This window comes from Stomoxys calcitrans, chromosome 5, assembly GCF_963082655.1.
Source record: "Stomoxys calcitrans chromosome 5, idStoCalc2.1, whole genome shotgun sequence".
In the NCBI taxonomy this organism is placed as follows: Eukaryota; Metazoa; Arthropoda; class Insecta; order Diptera; family Muscidae; genus Stomoxys; species Stomoxys calcitrans.
Window position 1 is genome coordinate 11,695,113 of NC_081556.1, and position 19,690 is coordinate 11,714,802.

A 19,690-nucleotide genomic window follows, 5' to 3' on the forward strand; every position below is an offset into this window, starting at 1 on the left:
GGGTCTTTATCAAAAACTGTCTATTGTGAATGTTAACAAAAGTCGGTAAAAAATGTTTTTCTGACAAAATGCAGCATATTGTATACAACTAAATATTTCATGAACTTTCCATTAAGGAACAGGAAATACTTCTTCAATACAATAAATGCAGCTCGATTAAAGCTTAAGCTCAATGATAAAGGGTCTCCTTTTCTATGCCGAGTCTGAACGGTGGCCGCATAGCGATACAACTTGGCAGAGAAGATTTAACATGGCAGGATACCACACTAATGTAGCATTATTAAGGAGATAACCACCGCAGACAAATTTTCTTATGTTCATGCCGGGATTTGAACTCAAGCCTCCGGCGTCACAGGCCGTCATGATAACCTCTCCGCCACGGTGGCCTTCATATTTCATATACACGCATTATTTTTTCTTTGTATTAATTGAATTTAAAGTGAACATGGCAAAGAAGCAAAAAAAACATAAACAACAACAAGTTACACAATGTTAATGACGTAATTTCAAAAATTTTATGTCGGCTAATCGCTTGGTGTAACCTTGTTAAGTGTATCCTGAGCTCAATGGTAATTCACAATAGATGTATTGCTTCAGTTGATATGAATTACAATTCACAATAGATGCATTGCATCAGCTGACCACACTTAATTATCAAAAACATTAAAAGGCAATACTGGAGACAAATGTAGTACATAAGCCTGCACTGGAACCATATATGTTCAGGACTTTGTTGCATATTTCCATACAATTTTCAATGCACTGCACTATAAGTATCAAAATAATGCAGGTCCAAAATTGGGCCCTCTCCTTTGGCAACTGCAGCTCAATATGGGCTTTGGTCTAAAGCTAAAATGCCTTGCCATACCTTTCCTTAGCACAGAAAACATACATAAGACCTTAATTGGGGACTTGGCGTTGAACAATTTTGGGATTGTGGTCTGGGGCGAGAAATTTCAAGGAAATGAAGGGTTTTTTTAAGGCTACAATATATAAGTTAAGAGCGACGAACGCACATGTACAATGAAACTTTCGGAAGAACTAAGAAAATCCTTTAGGAGGATTCGTTTCGTTGCAATACAAGGCAAATATTGAGGGGAAGTAAAAGTTCAGGCTATTATAACAGCACAACGAGAACTAGGAGCACTCCTATACAGAATAGATGCGACAAGTACTTTCTGTATGTGTCGGGCATATCGGTCATGTCGGGACGACGACGAGATGTTGCAACGAATTTCGCCTCTAAAAGGTTTTAACACTTAAATGTGGATACGAAACCAGACTTTAAATATTTACGTACAAACATTGATAATTTTAGATGGGTATATATGCAGAGGTTAGCATGTCCGCCTATGACGCTGAACGACTGGGTTCGAATCTTGGCGGAACCATCAGAAAAATTTTTCAGCGGTGGTTTTCCCCTTCTAGTGCTGGCAACGTTTGTAAGGTACTATGGCATGTAAAACTTCTCTCCAAAGAGGTGTCACACAGCGGCACGCCGTTCGGACTCGGCTATAAAAGGGAGATTCCTTATCATTGCGCTTAAACATGAATCGGACTGCACTCAATGATATGTGAGAATTTTGTCCCTGTTCCTTAGTGGAATGTTCATGGGAAAAATTTGCATTTGCATATATGATGGGTGGAGGCCAACGTATTCCAGAAGTTACAATGTCTGCCTATGACGCTGAACGCCTGTGTTCTTGGCAAGAAAATTAGAAAAAAATGTCAGCGATTGTTATCTTCTTCTAAAGTGCGACACCAAAAAGGTGTCGCACTGCAACACGTCCAACAGTGTTGCCAAATCTAAAAATCATGGAAATAATTGTGGAATTTTTGAACGGATAGAGATATGGACACGAAACTTTACATAGTCAATGTTGAGCTGTTTTCCAATAAGTATGCACAAATTGGGGACTTGAATAGGACCAGAGGCTGATACATAGGGCTTGAAAATTGGTTACCGTCTATGAAAATGAGGTCCCTTATCACTCAGCTTAAAATTGAATCGGGAAGGATTCACTGATATATGAGAAGTTTGCCATGTTCACGGGTGAGTGATGACTCTGCTTTAGCCCTTTCGTTTTCATTCTTACCTTCTGTGCTCCAATGGCACCCTTTCGGCATCCATTGTTTCCCATTGGCGGGCCAAATGATTGACACAGTCCTTGCAGGCCAATACCCGATTACCATTGGGGTCATTATTGATAGCAGACCCGCTGCTTGTATTTAAAGTGTTATCACGGCCACCTACTGCTCCGCCGCCACCTCCACTGCTACTTGAATTTGAATTATTTCCCGCATTATTGTTGCTATTGGCCTTAAGGCAGGGAAAATGCATTGCATGCGAATTCATGTGCTCAGCACTTGTGGACAGCCATTCCATTTTATTAGAAGCGCACAAGGTTCTACAGATATAGCAGCTAGATGAGGGAGAGAAAAAAAGGATTACAAATCATAACAACAAAGTTACATATGTTACTCAACTTACGGATATTGCCCATGGCCATTTTCTAATTGTTGTTGCTGTCCTGCTACTGTCTGATAATGCTGTTGCTGCAATTGATGCTGCTGCTGCTGTTGTTGTAGTTGTTGCTGCTGCAGCTGTGTGTTAGGTGTTGTTGGCCGTGAATCATTGCCCCGCATATGTTTTAAATCCCTCTGCTGCTGCTGTTGTAGTTGTTGCTGTTGCGTTGATGAGTGATTTGAATTACTCTCACATGTCTAAAACACGGCAAAAAACAAAAAGAGACAAAGACAAAAAACATGGAAGTTAGTCTTCTGGGTTATAATAAACTAAACAAATATTTAAATAAAAATGTGTGTTTCCTTCTTCTTAACCATTTCCAGTGTTTATAAATAGTGTGTCTACAAAATAAATAAAAAAACTAAACTAAGGCAATGTTTGCTCTTCCATCATCACCATTTTAAATTAATACCCGCCCCACCGTTTGAATAGTATTTGCCTTAATTTTTATCGTAGGCTTTGTTTGCCTTTGTTTATAACATCAAGAGAGAGAGAAAGAGAGAGAGAGAGAGGGCAAACTACAAAAAGAGATGAATACATATGTTCGGAATTTATAACGGAGAGCCAAATAAAGCTTTAATAAAATGCACGCTCGGACACACCTACTACTGCGTTGCTAAAAGGTACCTTCATAGATGGGGCATTCCACAGGAGAAATGCGGAAAACATTCACTGCACAAAACATCATATGATATGATTTATTTATTTGGCACTTGTTCAAACAATAATATTTCTCTCTTTGCTCCAATACAAATCAAATAAAAGCTTTTCATACAGGTACTTAATAAACTTTTTCTATTTAAAGTTAATTTACCTATAGCTTTTAAACTTTAATTATTATACCCTCCACCATAGGATGGGGGTATACTAATTTCGTCATTCTGTTTGTAACTACTCGAAATATTCGTCTGAGACCCCATAAAGTGTATATAATCTTGATCGTCGTGACATTTTATGTCGATCTAGCCATTTCCGTCCATCTGTCTGTCGAAAGCACGATAACTTTCGAAGGAGTAAAGCTAGCCGCTTGAAATTTTGCACAAATACTTCTTATTTGTGTAGGTCGGTTGGGATTGTAAATGGTCCACGTTTTGATATAGCTGCCATATAAACCGATCTTGGGTCTTGACTTCTTGAGCCTCTAGAGGGCGCAATTCTTATCCGTTTAGAATGAAATTTTGTTTTGTTATGATTTCCAACAACTGTGTCAAGTGTGGTTCTAATCGGTCAATACCCTGATATAGCTGTCATATAAGCCGATCTTGTGTCTTGACTACTTGAGGCTCTTAAGGGCGCAATTCTTATCCGATTAGAATGGAATTTTGCACAGGTCTCCCACATATAATTTAATTGTGGTCCGAACTGGACCATATTTTCATATCGCCCTAATAGCAGAGCAAAACTTTCTTTTATCCTTCTTTTGCCTAAGAAGAGATGCCGGAAAAAAAAAACTCGACAAATGCGATCAATGGTGGAGGGTATATAAGATTCGGCCCGGCCGAACTTAGCACGCTTTTACTTGTTTAAATCTAATTTTGTTAATTCCAAAGTACATATCATTCTCTAAAATGAATTGCATTTTTTTTTTTTCATGAAATTGATTTTTTTCTTTTTCTCTGTTACGTTTTGGTTTCTGCCATCATGGTCTGACCCATATACATAACAATTCAAATATTTAAGCACTTCATGTAAATATGGATTTTTTGTGGACACACAAGTATCGAGTATTAAAGGCGTTAAGCCATTTAAGAGCCTGATAAGTGTAGTTGGTGTCAGACAACATCACGAGGAACTATAAGAGAAATAAATGTTAAGCAATGTTATAAAAAAACATTATTTATCATTATTAATATCTAGTGCTATCATGGCATACATAGGAATTTTTGTTTTAAATGATATGCTATGGAGATATGACATTGCGAAGTTTTTATTTAATATTGGAATAAATAATTAACATATTTATAGAAAAATGTCTATAAGAATATATCTATGGAAAAATTTCCATAGAAAAATTCTATGGAAAAATTTCTATAGGAAATTTCCATAGAAAAATTCGATGGAAAAATTTTTATAGGAAATTTGTATGGAGAAATATTTATAGGAAATTTCTATTTTTTTTTTGTCTAGCGTTCGAAGCCATCGATACAACTTCCAACAGATGCACAGAATCATGAGTACCATGAAAATAGTGTAATTGACGCAGACAAAAAATCTGTCATTACACAAAAACACTTGCATTGGGAAAAGTACAGTTAATAGACAGGGTTGTCGAGCGTGGATAATGTGATATTTGTATCATAGAGGCGTTTTCGCAATAAATATGATTCAAATACAACATACCAAAGTGCAGCCCTTGAAGCCATCTCATCTAATATGATTGAAAATGTCTTCTAACTGGTGTGTTTGCTGTCTCTGGCTTTCCTTTTCCATTTGCAAAGAAAATCTCCGATCATTTAGCCCGTCTCGAAGGAGAAACAAACAAAAATTATGAAATTTAATGATCTTCGCCCTAACAGGCTAAAAAAAATTTGAAAATTTTCTATCGAAAACTTTTTATAGGAAATTTCTATGGAGAAATTCCAAAATCAAAAAAATCTTCACGATTTTTCTAGATTTCTCTATTGGTGATGGTGCTTTGTTATTACTTCCGAATCTAAGATATGGCTCCCATATAAACCGTTCTCTTAATTTAACATCTTTAGGCGCTAGAGAGCGTAATTATTATATGATTTGGCTGAAACTTTGCACATGGTGCTTAGTTATGGTGTCAGAGGATAGAATGTCCAGACTTAAAGCCTGAATTCAAATCCAGGCAAGAATATCAGAAATTGGCTTTTATAAGCACCTTTTTATTGATGTAAATAAATAAAAATAAAAAAAAATTTCTATTACAAATAGAAAACAAAAAACTTGTTTTTTAAAGTTAGACAGAAAACGTGTTTTTTGTTTTGCAAAAGCATTTGACTGGTTTCCTAGATCGCGATTTCATTTAGAACCACCTAAACTCGTCGGTAGGATTTGTTAAAAAGGTATGTCTTCCAGGTTGAAATTATTCTCTTAAGAGTATTTTCATTTGTAGCGCAGCAAGAAAGAAAATTACTTCACTTCATATGTTTCTACCAAATAATTTGTTTATAAAAATTTTTCATAAAATTTTTTTACACAAATTCTTTTATAAAAATTTTTTGTAAAATTTTTTTATAAAAATTTTTTGTAAAAATTTTTTGTAAAATTTTTTTATAAAAATTTGTTGTAAAATTTTTTTATAAAAATTTATTGTAAAATTTTTTTATAAAAATTTTTCGAAAAATATTTTTATTAGCATTTCATAAAATTTTTTTTTTAAAAAAATTTTTCATAAAATATTTTTAAAAAATTTTCATACATTTTTTTAATAAAATTTTTTCATTAGCTCTTTACATAAAACTTTTTTAAAAAATTTTTCATAAAATTTTTTAATGAACATATTTCATAAATTTTTTTTATAAAAATTCTTCATAAAACTTGTTTTATAAAAATTTTTCATACAATGTTTTATAAAATTTTTTTCATTAGCATTTCATAAAATCTTTTTATAAAAATGTTTCATAAAATTTTTTTATAAAAATTTTTATAAAATGTTTTCATAATTTTTTTTTTTAAATTTTTCATTAAATTTCTTTTATAAAAATTTTTCATAAAAATTTTTTATAACATTTTATTGATTTTTTTTTACTTTTATGACTTCGGCTGCAGGTCAGTTAAAATAAAGTGTTTAATTGAGGAGATACATTCGATGTGCTGCTCTTCGTCTCACTATCGGTGTCAAATTTTTCATAATTTTTTTTTTTTTTTTTGTAAAAATTTTTTATAAAGTTTTTTTTATAAAAAGTTTTCATAAAACGAGCTTTATAAAAATTGTTCATAAAATGAGATTTATAAAAATTTTTCATAAAATGGTTTCATTACCAATTTTCATAAAAACTTTTTATAAAAATTTTTCATAAAATTTCTTTTATAAAAATTTTTTCATAAAATTTCTTTTATAAAATGTATATACATTTATTCATAAAATTTTTGCTTATAAATTTTTTTAAAAAATTTTTATATACAAATTTTTTAATTTAACCTAAATGGATTTTCATAAAAATGATGTCAAATTTTTCATAAAATTAAAAAAAAAATTTGTTATGTTAAATTTTTCGTAAATTTTTTAAAAAATTTTTCTTACATTTTTTTTAAAAATTTTTCATAATTTTTTTTTTAAATTTTTCATAAAATTTTTTTGTAAAAATTTTTCATAAAATTTTTTTGTAAAAAATTTTCATAAAATTTTTTTGTAAAAATTTTTCATAAAATTTTTTTGTAAAAATTTTTCATAAAATTTTTTTGTAAAAATTTTTCATAAAATTTTTTTGTAAGAATTTTTCATAAATTTTTTTTGTAAAAATTTTTCATAAAATTTTTTTGTAAAAATTTTTCATAAGATTTGTTTATACTTTATTTTATAACATTTTTCATAAAATTTTTTTATAATAATTTCTTATAAATTTTTTTATTGATTTAACCTAAATGGATTTTCATAAACATTTCATCATAACAGTATGATGTCAAATTTTTCATAAATTTTTTTAAAAAAATATTTCTGTATAATTTAAAGTTTTTTATATTTTTTTTGTACAAGTTTTTTCATACTTTTTTTTACATTTTTAAAAAAAAATTTTTCATAAAATATTTTATAAAATTTTTTTCATTAAATTTTTAATAAAAATTTTTCTAAAAATTTTTCATAAATTTTTTTATAACAATTTTTCATACATTTTTTTAAAAAAAATTTTCATAAAATTTTTTATAAAAAATTTTTCATAATTTTTTTTTTTGTTTGTTTCTCATTCGAGGCGATCTCAATGATCGGAGATTTTCTTTTTGCAAATGGGAAAAAGGAAGCCAGAGGTCGCAACACACACCAACCACTATGGGACCATATTAGGTGTGATGACTTCAAGAGCCGTGAGTTGGTATGTTGTATTTGAATCGAATTTATTGCGAAAACGCCTCTATGATACAAATACCACATTAACCACACTCGACAACCCTGTCTATACTATGTACTGTACAAAGTATAGACTTTTCCCAATGCATGTGTTTTCGTGTAATGACAGATTTGTTTTCTTCTGCGACAATTACACTACTTTCATGGTGGACATGATTCTGTGCATCTGTTGGAAGATGTATAGATGGATACGAGCGCTAGACAACGGCTCTCGCTGTTGATCAGTGCGCCCAGATTCGAATCCCGGGCATAGAAAATTTTCTATAGAAAATTTCCATAGAAAATTTTCTAGAAATTTTTCCATGTACAATTTTTATTTTTATTGAATTATTATTTTCCTTTAATCATTATTTTTTTTTGAATTAATTCATTATATTTTTATTTATTGCAAACATGAATTTAGGTCAAAGCCCATAATTGCCCAATGAATTAAAACAATTTTAAGAATATATCATTAAAACATTTCAATTGATCCATTACAAAACTGGATTATGAACCAGCCAGCACCTATAGTAGTTTTATAAACAAATAGACCAAAAACACAAATCAAATTCATTTAAACCAAATTAACCTCAATTAGCACCACTACAAAGCGTTGAGTATTTCAGTTAATAACACTTTAGATATTCTGCGGGCATTGTTGTTATTATTAAATAATAACACAGCTATGACAGCGGCAAAAACAACAAAAAACCCCCAAAGTCATAAAAAAAAGTTAATTATATCTTAGCGAGAAATCTACATTCATTCATTCAACCAGCGAACGGGCTTCTAGTTTAGTTAGTCAGCCACTCAAGAAGTCAGTCAAACTGGCCAACTAAGCGCCAGTGAGTCAGTCAGTCAGTCGGTGGGTTATAATTATCGACTATTATCAATAGCCTAGCAAATTAAAAAAAAAAAAAAAAAAAAACAAAAAATGAACACTCGACTATACCACTCACACTGGAGGGGAGACAAAATAAAAAAAAACGACCAACAATGTGATAAATGGTTGAGAAAACAATATAAATAGAATAAACATTAAAACAAATATGGAAAATTAAATATTGACTACCACACAAGCAAAAAACACGAACAAAAGAAGAGAATCATAAAAGATAGAAAACCCCTTTCGAATACAAAAATAGTAGAGAAATCAACAAAGCATGTGCTATAGTTGCAGAACTCAAAGTATTTTAGAAAAGACCCCTCAACAATGATTCTGGGCTTTGCCAAACCATTGTTACCAAGAATCGCTATAATAAATACTCTGAAATGGTTGTTTGTGGCTTGGGGCCACACCAGGACAGGAACACAAAGGGGATACCGCAGGCTATTTAAAAAAAAGGTTCACAAGCTTATCATCATCTCGCACTGGCTTCTTGTGGTGGCTTTGGATTTGTTTTCTTTTTTTTCTCATTTTTCGATGAAAATGAGTGTTTAATTTATTCGAAGTATTTTCGCTATGTTTGCGGTAGACCATCATTGTTAGCAGCAGTCGATGCGAAAAACGTCATCAAACATCAGTAATCCATGTGGGGCACAGTGTTCGGTTGTCTTAAAGGGATTTTAAAATATCGAATTAAATCAGTTATTGGATCTAAACAATCAATAAATTCTAATAGAACTAGAATATCGTTGTCATATGAACCAAAGTTCCTCTAAAGGATCTTTCCAAACCCACTGTGCAGTAGTATTAGTAGAGCTTGTTTGTCGTATTCGCAAACCAGGGTGTTTTATTTGACAATAAAGCCCGACATGCCTTTCTAAGTCCATTGTCGGCTTGTTAAAAGCAACCCCCCAACGTAAACACGATTCCAGTTGGTTCTAGATACCAGCCAAGCCTAAAGTCATTGAAATATCTAAGAATGTAGGTATTCCGAATGAGAGAATGAACATAAGAAATTAGCAAATTTCTATTTGTAGCCTCATTTTGCATTCGTTTTGGTTTTTATGGCATTATTATAAATTTGCAGTATGATTTGGGTTAAATGTTGTTTTCTAGGAAAATGGTAGACTTCCCGCTGTATTTGCAGTAACCCCAAAAGCTTTGCGTTGATAACAATGGGCTACTAGATTTATAAGCAGGGTTTTATGACATACATTCTAAAAACAGTAAAAGGGAAGCATAAATGAAGTAAAATAAGCAATAAAAGCGCGTCAAGTATGATCAAGCCGCGTTAAGTGTGACCCACCACCATGGATCGTATTTAGCAAATCCATTGAACTACAAATGCAAATTTGATCGTGGACATTAAGGCCCAGGGGCAAACTTCTCATCAATGAGATCTGCCCGATTCAAGATTTTGAGCTCAATGGTAAATCTATTCTTTGAATTACTATTTCAAATAAGGTTATCGGTTTAAATAGGAGCTATACCAATATATGACCCGATATTGAACCGTATCATGTTAAACAAATTTCGGCCAAAATGTATAACAATTGCGCCCTGTAGAGGCTCAAGAAATAAAATCGGGACTTTTGGAAAAATTGGGTTACAATTGCGGTTTATATGGGAGCTATATCAAAATACAATATAGCTAATACAAATGTAAAATTTCAAACGCCTTGCATTTATTTTATCGAAAATTAGCTTGCTTTCGGCAGACGGACGGACGGAACAGTTGTGGTATAAGTGTATAACAGTGGTAGTATAACTGTATAACAGTTTAAGTATCAACATTGTGGTGTCAAAGTTGTTGAACAACAGTTGTTGGATAAAAGTCAAAGTATAACAGTTATATTGGGTTGCCCAAAAAGTAATTGCGGATTTTTTAAAAGAAAGTAAATGCATTTTTAATAAAACTTAGAATGGACTTTAATCAAATATACTTTTTTTACATTTTTTTTCTAAAATAACAGCTGATAACTGACAGAAGAAAGAATGCAATTACAGAGTCACAAGCTGTGAAAAACTTTGTCAACGCCGACTATATGAAAAATCCGCAATTACTTTTTGGGCAACCCAATAGTATAAAATACGATGTAGAATGTCAATTATAACAGTTGTAATATAAGTGTATAACAGTTGTAGTATAATTGTACAACAGTTGTAGTACAATTGTATAACAGTTAAAGTATAAACATTGTGGTGTCAAAGCTGATGAATAACAGTTGTTGGATACAATTCTAAGTATAACAGTTATAGTATACGATTTGAAGTATAACATGATAAAATTTTTAGTACCAAAGGTTATGTATAACAGTTTTACTACAAAACTAGTAGCATCGAAAATTAGCTTGCTTTCGGCAGACGGACGAAAAGACATTGGTAAACCGACGTAGAATGTCAATTATAACAGTTGTAATATAAGTGTATAACAGTTGTAATATAACTTTATAACAGTTTAAGTATCAACATTGTGGTGCCAAGGTTGTTGAATAACAGTTGTTGGATAAAAATCTAAGTATAACAGTTATACTAAAAAATTTTAAATATAATAGTATAACAGTTATAGTACAAAAGGTTATGTATAGCAGTTTTACTACAAAATTAGTAAATGCAAATTTTGCCCATGAACATTCCAATAAGGAACAGGGCCAAACTTCTCACTTATTAATTACTGCAGTCCGATTCACGTTTAAGCTCAATGATAAGGGGCCTCCTTTTTTATAGCCGAGTCCGAACGGAGTACCGCAGTGCGACACCTCTTTGGTACCTCACAAATGTTGCCAGCATTAGGAGGGGAAAACAACCGTTGAAATTGTTTTCTGATGGTCTCGCCAGGATTCGAACCTAGGCGTTCAGCGTCATAGGCGGACATGCTAACCTCTGCGCTACGGTGGCATCCACTACAAAATTAGTAGTATAAGGTTTTTGTGTAATAGTATAACAGTATAAAAGTTATTGTACAAAAGGTTAATATAGCTGTATAACAGTTGTAGTATAAACTTTGTGGTGCAAACAACTTTAGTATAACAGTTTCGTTTAACAGTTGAAGTATAAAACTATAACAGTTGTTGTATAGAAGTTTAAACATAGTAGAGGTGCAAAATAAAAGTTGTAGTACAAAAAAAGTCGTAGTGTAAATGTTGAAGTATAAATGTTATAATATACGAATTGTAGTATAACAGTTGTTTTTAAATTGTATAGTAGGTTTTTATATTAAGGTTTTGTAGTAAAAGTTCTACATAAATCTTTTATAACAGTAACATAACAGTTTCAGTATGAGTCAATAGATGGTTCAAAAGTTATTTGTATAAAGACAAGTATACCCAAAATGCAAGGAATATAATATCTCATGAGCCTATTATTTACAAAACTATTCACTAGATAGGTTTCTAGATTGAATCCCTACGAAAACTCTCAAAATGCCCATACAGGTGTGTTTTCTTTTATTACCTACTCTTTATGTTATTTTTTGTAATACAATAGAAACCAAATTAAACATCATAAATAAAACCCCACTATTATTTATGAAAATCATTTATAGGACAAACGTAGTAAGTGCCGGTCGAATGGTGCTGATACTCTGCCAGTTTTTGTACTAGAACGTTATCTTATCTTTAGCCAATATTCAGACATTATGATTATTATGGGTACTTATAATAATAAAGTATAAAACTGCTGCTTTCAAGTAATTTCTGGCTTTATTTCTGTTATGTCCTAACATTTTTTGGGGTGTGGGGAAAATAAATATTGTGTGTGTGGTGTTGTTGCTTGTCATTGTTGATGTGGTGTATTCGGTGTATTCGCAGTGTTTTACTCCTAATGTGTGTTGACATTGTATTTCGTTGTTGTGTCACTGATAACACAACACTTTGAAAGGCCTTGCTGCAGCTCACAAATTATGAAGAATAGGGTGTGGGGGAGACATAACAAAAAAAAAAAAAACAAAAAAACGGTACAAGAAATGCTTGTGTAGTACCAACAACCAACCACCATATCTCTCTTTGATGGTTTGTTTCTGTTTTCACTCATTTGTTTAATGATTCCCAGACAAATGTTTAATTAGAGCATTATTTATAGCACATTGTGTTGGTTTTTTTTTTGTTATTTCTTTTATTATTGCTGTTGTTGTTTTTTTTTTTGTTCTCAACAATAAATGTGGGTTTTATTTGAGGCAAATTCTGAGCTTTATTATGGTGTGGCACCATAAACATTCTGATAAATTGTAATCAGCCATCCATCCATCCGCCACAAAAACGGGTAATAGAAGAGGACAGGTGTGAACTGATACGGTAAAAAGGTCACGAAGGAACGAAAATGAAAAAGGAACGACTAATTAAACAATTGAAACCCCAAAAAAGGTTAAATTAAAGTTACATGTTCGGGGAACAGAAAGTGCTATTATTTTCCATACGAAATGATTTTTGACACTGCTTGCTTGACTGCTGCTTGACACTCTTAACAAGACTAGACCTCACTTAGCCCGATACATCGTGGTCATCGATGACGATATAATTATATTCGTGGTTCAAAGCAATAATTATTACTATGCCGCTTTCCATACATGCAAGGCATTTGTCCTAATTTGGTAACCCTGCCCAATAAGTAGGACTTTGTAGGATGTACATGAGCACGTACAGTGTCAATATATATTATTGGGTTGCCCAAAAAGTAATTGCGGATTTTTTAAAAGAAAGTAAATGCATTTTTAATAAAACTTAGAATGAACTTTAATCAAATATACTTTTTTACACCTTTTTTCTAAAGCAAGCTAAAAGTAACAGCTGATAACTGACAGAAGAATGAATGCAATTACAGAGTCACAAGCTGTGAAAAAATTTGTCAACGCCGACTATATGAAAAATGCGCAATTACTTTTTGGGTAACCCAATATTAAACGGCCAAGAGTTTTATAAAGGCAAAGCAGAAAATGCTTCTTCTGCTTTTATTGAAAAGTAATTCCACATCTTAAAGGCTTTTCTTTAAGAACAGAAATTTAATATATATTAGAGGGTTCTTTGGAAAAATATTTTTCGATTGTTGGAAATTTCATTAAAAGCCGTTTGGCCGTAATATGTACCGCATAATCGCCTTTATATTTAAAACAATTAACAGGGCAAATTGTTGCTTTTTTTCTAAAGCATTCATTATGGGTGTTAATACAAAGCCATAGGTGGGAGTATTAGTGGTGAGAGTAAGAGCAACAAATGGTGCGAGAGTAAGAGAAACAAATGGCGCGAGAGAAAGAGTACCACTATATAGGGGAAGGTGTTGTGAGGGTGTGATGTGCGTGGCCCTATTTTTGTTGTTGTTCGTATTAGTTTTGCGAGGCTGCACAACATACAAACAAAGTCATATGCAATAGGTACATACAGATACAGGTTTGTGGTACATATTACGGCTAAACGGCTTAATGGATTTTAATGAAATTTCCAACAATCGAAAAATATTTTTCCAGAGAAGCGACGAATATTTATGAAAAGTTATTTTTTGGAAAGAAAAAGACATGAAAACGAGAAATTAATTTTCAATAAAAGAAAAAGAAGCATTAGCACAGTAAATTATTGTTGTTTTTTTCGAAATCATTCGTTATGGGTGTGAATGCAAAGCCATAGGTGGGAGTATTAGTAGTGAGCGTAAGATAAACAAATGGTGCGATAGAAAGAGTATCACTATTTAGGTGAGGGTGTTGCGGGGGTGTGATGTGCGTGGCCTTACTTGACATTTGGCTTTGGGTGCGAGGCATTTTTATTGTTGTTGTTCGTATAAGCTTTGCGAGGCTGCACAACAAACAATTTTAAGTAGGTGGGTTTTATAAAACCGATTTTGTGGTACATATTACGGCCAAACCGCTGAATGGATTCTAATGAAATTGGCATTAATCGAAAGATAGTTTTCCAGAGATGTTAAGAGTACGTATATATGGTAATTCATTTTCCGAAAAGAAAATAAATGAAAATGAGAAATTTATTTTAAATAAAAAAAGAAGAAGCAGAAACAGCAAATTGTTTTTACGTTTTATTAAAGCATCCGTTATTTGTTTGAATGCAAAGCCATAGGCAGAATGAGTGTGGCCCTACTTTGTGTTCTTTGGCATGGAGGTCAGTCTGTACCCTGCAGGATTTTTGGGGTTAATTCACCCCTATTAACACAAATTGCCGATCATATTACCAGTCATTTTAGTCCATTGTATGGCTGCTTTGGCGATTTTTCTTTTTGCAGAATAAACCGCTGAAAACACCGGTATAAATGTCTCTATGTTGCGGACAGTTTGTTTTTTTTATTAGTACGCATTCGTTGTTTTTTGTGCTTTTCTTGTTGTACACGCATCGTATAATAAAAAAACGACAAAAATGACTTTGCACTACGTTTTAAGTTATGACTTTCAACTACTGTGCTAAGTATGATCGAAATCGCTCCATAACCGGATATAGCTGCCATATACACCGATCTTGAATTTTGACTTCTTGAGCCACTAGAGGGCCCAATTCTTATCCGATTTGGATGAAATTTCGCAAGACTTGTTTTTTTATGACTTCTTATAACAGTGCCAAATATGGTTCGAATCGATTCATAACCTGATATAGCTGCCATATATATCGATCTGGGATCTTGAAATTTTGTACAACGGCTTCACCCATGACCTTCAATATACGTGTTAAATATGTTCCGAATCGATCTATAGCCTGATACAGCTCCCATATAAACCCATCTCTCTATTTTACTTCTTGAGGCCCTAAAGGGCGCAATTCTTACTCGAATTGGCTGAAATTTTACACAATGACTTCTACTATGGTCTCCAATTTTCAATTCTATTATGTCAGATTCGGACCATAACTTGATATAAATTCAATATTATAGCAATTTTTTTTCTTTTTTTCGTTGGAGCTTGCTAACAGACACCGGTACTTAGGTGGGGACACAATTCCAGATATAAATAAACTTATGGGCGTGGCATGGAAAACAATTAAAGATTTTGTAAGTAGCACGGAATTCCTAACTTAGATTTTCGTTATCGAGGTTACTTGTTTCTAGTATTTAGAGCGCATAACAAGCCGATCAATGGCTTAGGTGTATGTCCATAGTGACACGGGGCGGATTAACATCCGCACTCTTTTTTCAACCTAACCTAACCCTGCAAAAAATGTCAGCACACTTTCTGCTGATTCAGCAAACATTTTTGCAAATTTCTCTGAGAATTGCAATTGTTTTTAGTATTTAGAGCGCACAACAAGCCGATTACTGGCTTAGGTTTATGTCCATAGAGACTGGGGCGGAATAATATCCGCACCCTCTTTTCAACATAACCTAGCAAAAAATGTCAGCACACTTTCTGCTGAATCAGCAAACATTTTTGCTGTTTTTACTAAAAAATTTCTCTGATAATTACAATTGTTTTTAGTATTAAGAGCGCACAACAAGCCGATTACTGGCTTAGGTGTATGTCCATAGTGGCATGGCGTGAGATATTAATCTGCATCATCTTTTCAACCTAACCTTTCAAAAAAAAATAAACACACTTTCTGCTGATTCAGCAAACATTTTTGCTGTTTTTACTAACAAATTTCTTTGACAATTGCAATATTCAGATAGTTCAAAATGATCATGTGATGAAATAAGTGCACTTTATATTTCAATATCAGAAGAGGGTTGTGTAAAGGATTGCCCTGCCACTGAACAACCCAAAGCGACATGTAGAGCGATGTGGTAATATGGGGTCTCGAAGAGAAGGCAGAACGTATCTGGCAGACGAAAAGTGTTTTGGGGTCATCCTTTTTACTTAAACCACCTATCTTGACAACGAGGGAGAGCCAAGGGCCTCCCATTCAACCGAAAGTTATTGGATTACTAACAATGTGGATTATATCTGAAGTCAAGATGCACCCCTAAGACCTTAAAGTTTGGTTTATAAATATAAGTAATTTTTTATTCTGTGTATTGTAGAAGGCACAACGTAGCGTGCTTGGATTGGCTAGTCTCTATTAATTTCAATGCGCTTTTTTACGCAGATATTGTTTATTTTTTCTAAAAACTTCAACTATATGTTCTAGACTTGAATCGCTTTCATGAATGCCATTGATTATATCAATAAACAAGCAGCAACAATTATTAAATAAAATTCCTAGAAAAAATGTTTTCATTTAATAAATCGCACTTGACATAGGCAATATTTATTATCGTATTAAAGCAATTCAGTTTGTGGTAAATTCAATACTCAAGTATGAGTAACTCGGGAATTACAAACACAATTTAATATTCATTTCCCAGGTAATAGTCCCTCTCCCTCTTTTACCATTTATTTAGTACTATGATAAATTAATAAAAAATAATCAATGGGGATTATAAACATTATTGATTACAATCAAAGCCTCAATTAATTTTTGTTTTTGTAAAGGCAAACACATAAATAGGTTTAAAAATAGATTCAAGTCCTCCATAACCACCGCGACAATCATTCATAGCATTTCATATGATGATGTCTTGTTGGAGTGATAGCAGAGATTTATAGACCTAACGCACCACCAAAAATAACCTAAAACCCTAAAAAAGACATTCAATAAAATTGGGAAAATGCATATAAAGGTAACATAAAGTCAATATTGTATAGATAAGATAGGAATCTGGAAAAGGAAATGATTGTGTGTAATCTCTATGGAACTCTTTATAGATTGTGATTCAATAAAGGCGATAATTCAATATGGGTTCTCATTTAATATTGGGAGGGAGAGGGAGAGGGAGAGAGAGCGATGGAAAGAGAGAGACTAATCTGACGCTTTAAAGTTTCATTTCTAGAAGAGCTTTGATAAGCTTCGCTAGATAACTGTAGTAAACAGAGTTGCCATTGTTTTAATTTCGATTTGATTTAAATAACATAAATAGCAACTATCTTAAAAAGCCACCGTAGCGCAGAGGTTAGCATATCCGTCTATGACGCTGAACGCCTGGGTTCGAATTCTGGCGAGAACATCAGAAAACTTTTCAACGGCGGCTGACGTCATATTTGTGGTACTATGCCATGCATAGAAGCCATGTAAAAACTCCTCCTTAAAGAGATGTCGATTGCGGCACACCATTCGGGTTTGACTTTAAAAAGAAGGTCCCTTATCATTGAGCTTAAAACTTGATTCGAATAACACTCATTGGTATGTGAGAAGTTTGCCCCTGTTCCTTAATGAAATGTTCGCGGGCAAATTTGCTAATATCAACTCACAGGATTTTATAGCGGCATTAGCTGTTAGAGAAGAAAAACGAAATTGATAGGATTTTGGCAAAGGAAATTATTGTGCCCAATCTATAAAGGCCATTTCGTAAAAGGTGATGCAATAAATGCGTAATTCAATATAGATTCCCTTTTCAAAGAGAGCGATAGAGAGAGCTAATTTTCATTTTGAAACAGCTTAGGTTCGGTCGTTAACTGTAGTAAACAGAGTTGCCATTGTGTTAGCATAGATTTGGTTTAACCACCATGAATAGCAATAAATTGGCTTTTTCTAGCGGCATAGCTGTTTAAGAATTTAAATGGAAATTAATTTAAAAGTGGGAGCGATATAAGATAGTGGATGGTTTTAGACCATACTTAGTATGTCCATTGCAAGTCATAAAAGTACTTACAATACAAAATTTTGATAAATCGGGTAATTGCGCCCTATTGTGCCTATAAAGTCAAAATCGAAGATAATAAAATATATAAAATATGGGGTGAACATTTTTGACTTAAAACAACTAAAACAGTGCCGAGCCGAATCTTAGGAACCCACCACCATGGATTCCGCTAAAAATTTACACAAATGAAGGGCATATGGGTTTCTCAGGCAAATATTTAAACTTATAGGGGTCGTAGAAGACTAATCGATTTGGAAAATGCTTATCATGGATGTTGGAGGACACAATTAAATCCTTGGCATAAAATTTCAGCCAAATCGGAAAAAATTAGGCTTTTATGGGCTCAAGACTTTAAATAGGGAGATAGGTTTATATGGGAGCTATATCAGACCAAATTGGAATAAATTGGGCTTTCATGGGCTCAAGACTTTTAATAAGGAGATAGATTTATGTGGGTGCTATATCAGGCTATGAACCAATTTGGCATGGCTAATGGAAGTTGAAGCAGAACAGTATATGCAAAATATCAGCCAAATCGGAAAACAATTCCAGCTTCCAAGGGCTCAAGATATTAAATCGAGAGATCGTTTATCCAAATCTGAGCCGATCGATTGTGGGAAGTCCTAATAAAATACTAAAAATTCTCAAGGGGACTTATTGAGACCTATTTCAGAAAGAAAAGCGTGTCTACACCTTAATGTTGGGTATGTAGAGAACCTTAATCACTTTATAGATTGTGATTCAATAAAGGCGATAATTCGAGATGGTTCTCATTTAATATTGGGAGAGAGAGGGAGAGGGAGAGAGAGCGATGGAAAGAGAGAGACTAATCTGACGCTTTAAAGTTTAATTTCTAGAAGAGCTTTGATAAGCTTCGGTAGATAACTGGAGTAAACAGAGTTGCCATTGTTTTAATTTCGATTTGATTTAAATAACATAAATAGCAACTATCTTAAAAAGCCACCGTAGCACAGAGGTTAGCATATCCGTCTATGACGCTGAACGCCTGGGTTCGAATTCTGGCGATAACATCAGAAAACTTTTCAACGGCGGCTGACGTCATATTTGTGGTAATATGCCATGCATAGAAGCCATGTAAAAACTTCTTCTTAAAGAGATGTCGCACTGCGGCACGCCGTTCGGTTTTGACTTTAAAAAGAAGGTCCCTTATCATTGAGCTTAAAACTTGATTCGAATAACACTCATTGGTATGTGAGAAGTTTGCCCCTGTTCCTTAATGAAATGTTCGTGGGCAAATTTGCAAATATCAACTCACAGGATTTTATAGCGGCATTAGCTGTTAGAGAAGAAAAACGAAATTGATAGGATTTTGGCAAAGGAAATTATTGTGCCCAATCTATAAAGGCCATTTTGTAAAAGGTGATGCAATAAATGCGTAATTCAAAATAGATTCCCTTTTCAAAGAGAGCGATAGAGAGAGCTAATTTTCATTTTGAAACAGCTTAGGTTCGGTCGTTAACTGTAGTAAACAGAGTTGCCATTTTGTTAGCATAGATTTGGTTTAACCACCATGAATAGCAATAAATTGGCTTTTTCTAGCGGCATAGCTGTTTAAGAATTTAAATGAAAATTAATTTAAAAGTGGGAGCGATATAAGATAGTGGATGGTTTTAGACCATACTTAGTATGTCCATTGCAA

General features: G+C 33.1%; 1 protein-coding gene across 5 annotated transcripts in view; it reads right to left on the reverse strand.

The window, feature by feature from the left end:
• Positions 1 to 19,690, reverse strand: part of LOC106082548 (uncharacterized) — a 161,146-nt gene that overhangs the window by 94,639 nt on the left and 46,817 nt on the right. For all 5 annotated transcript variants that reach the window (XM_059369378.1, XM_013245118.2, XM_013245120.2 and 2 more), the window contains 2 exons: positions 2,492 to 2,724; positions 2,097 to 2,423 (listed from right to left, as the gene is read on the reverse strand). In XM_059369378.1, coding sequence (XP_059225361.1) covers positions 2,097 to 2,423; positions 2,492 to 2,724 — 560 coding nt within the window. The remainder of the gene's footprint in view (positions 1 to 2,096; positions 2,424 to 2,491; positions 2,725 to 19,690) is intronic.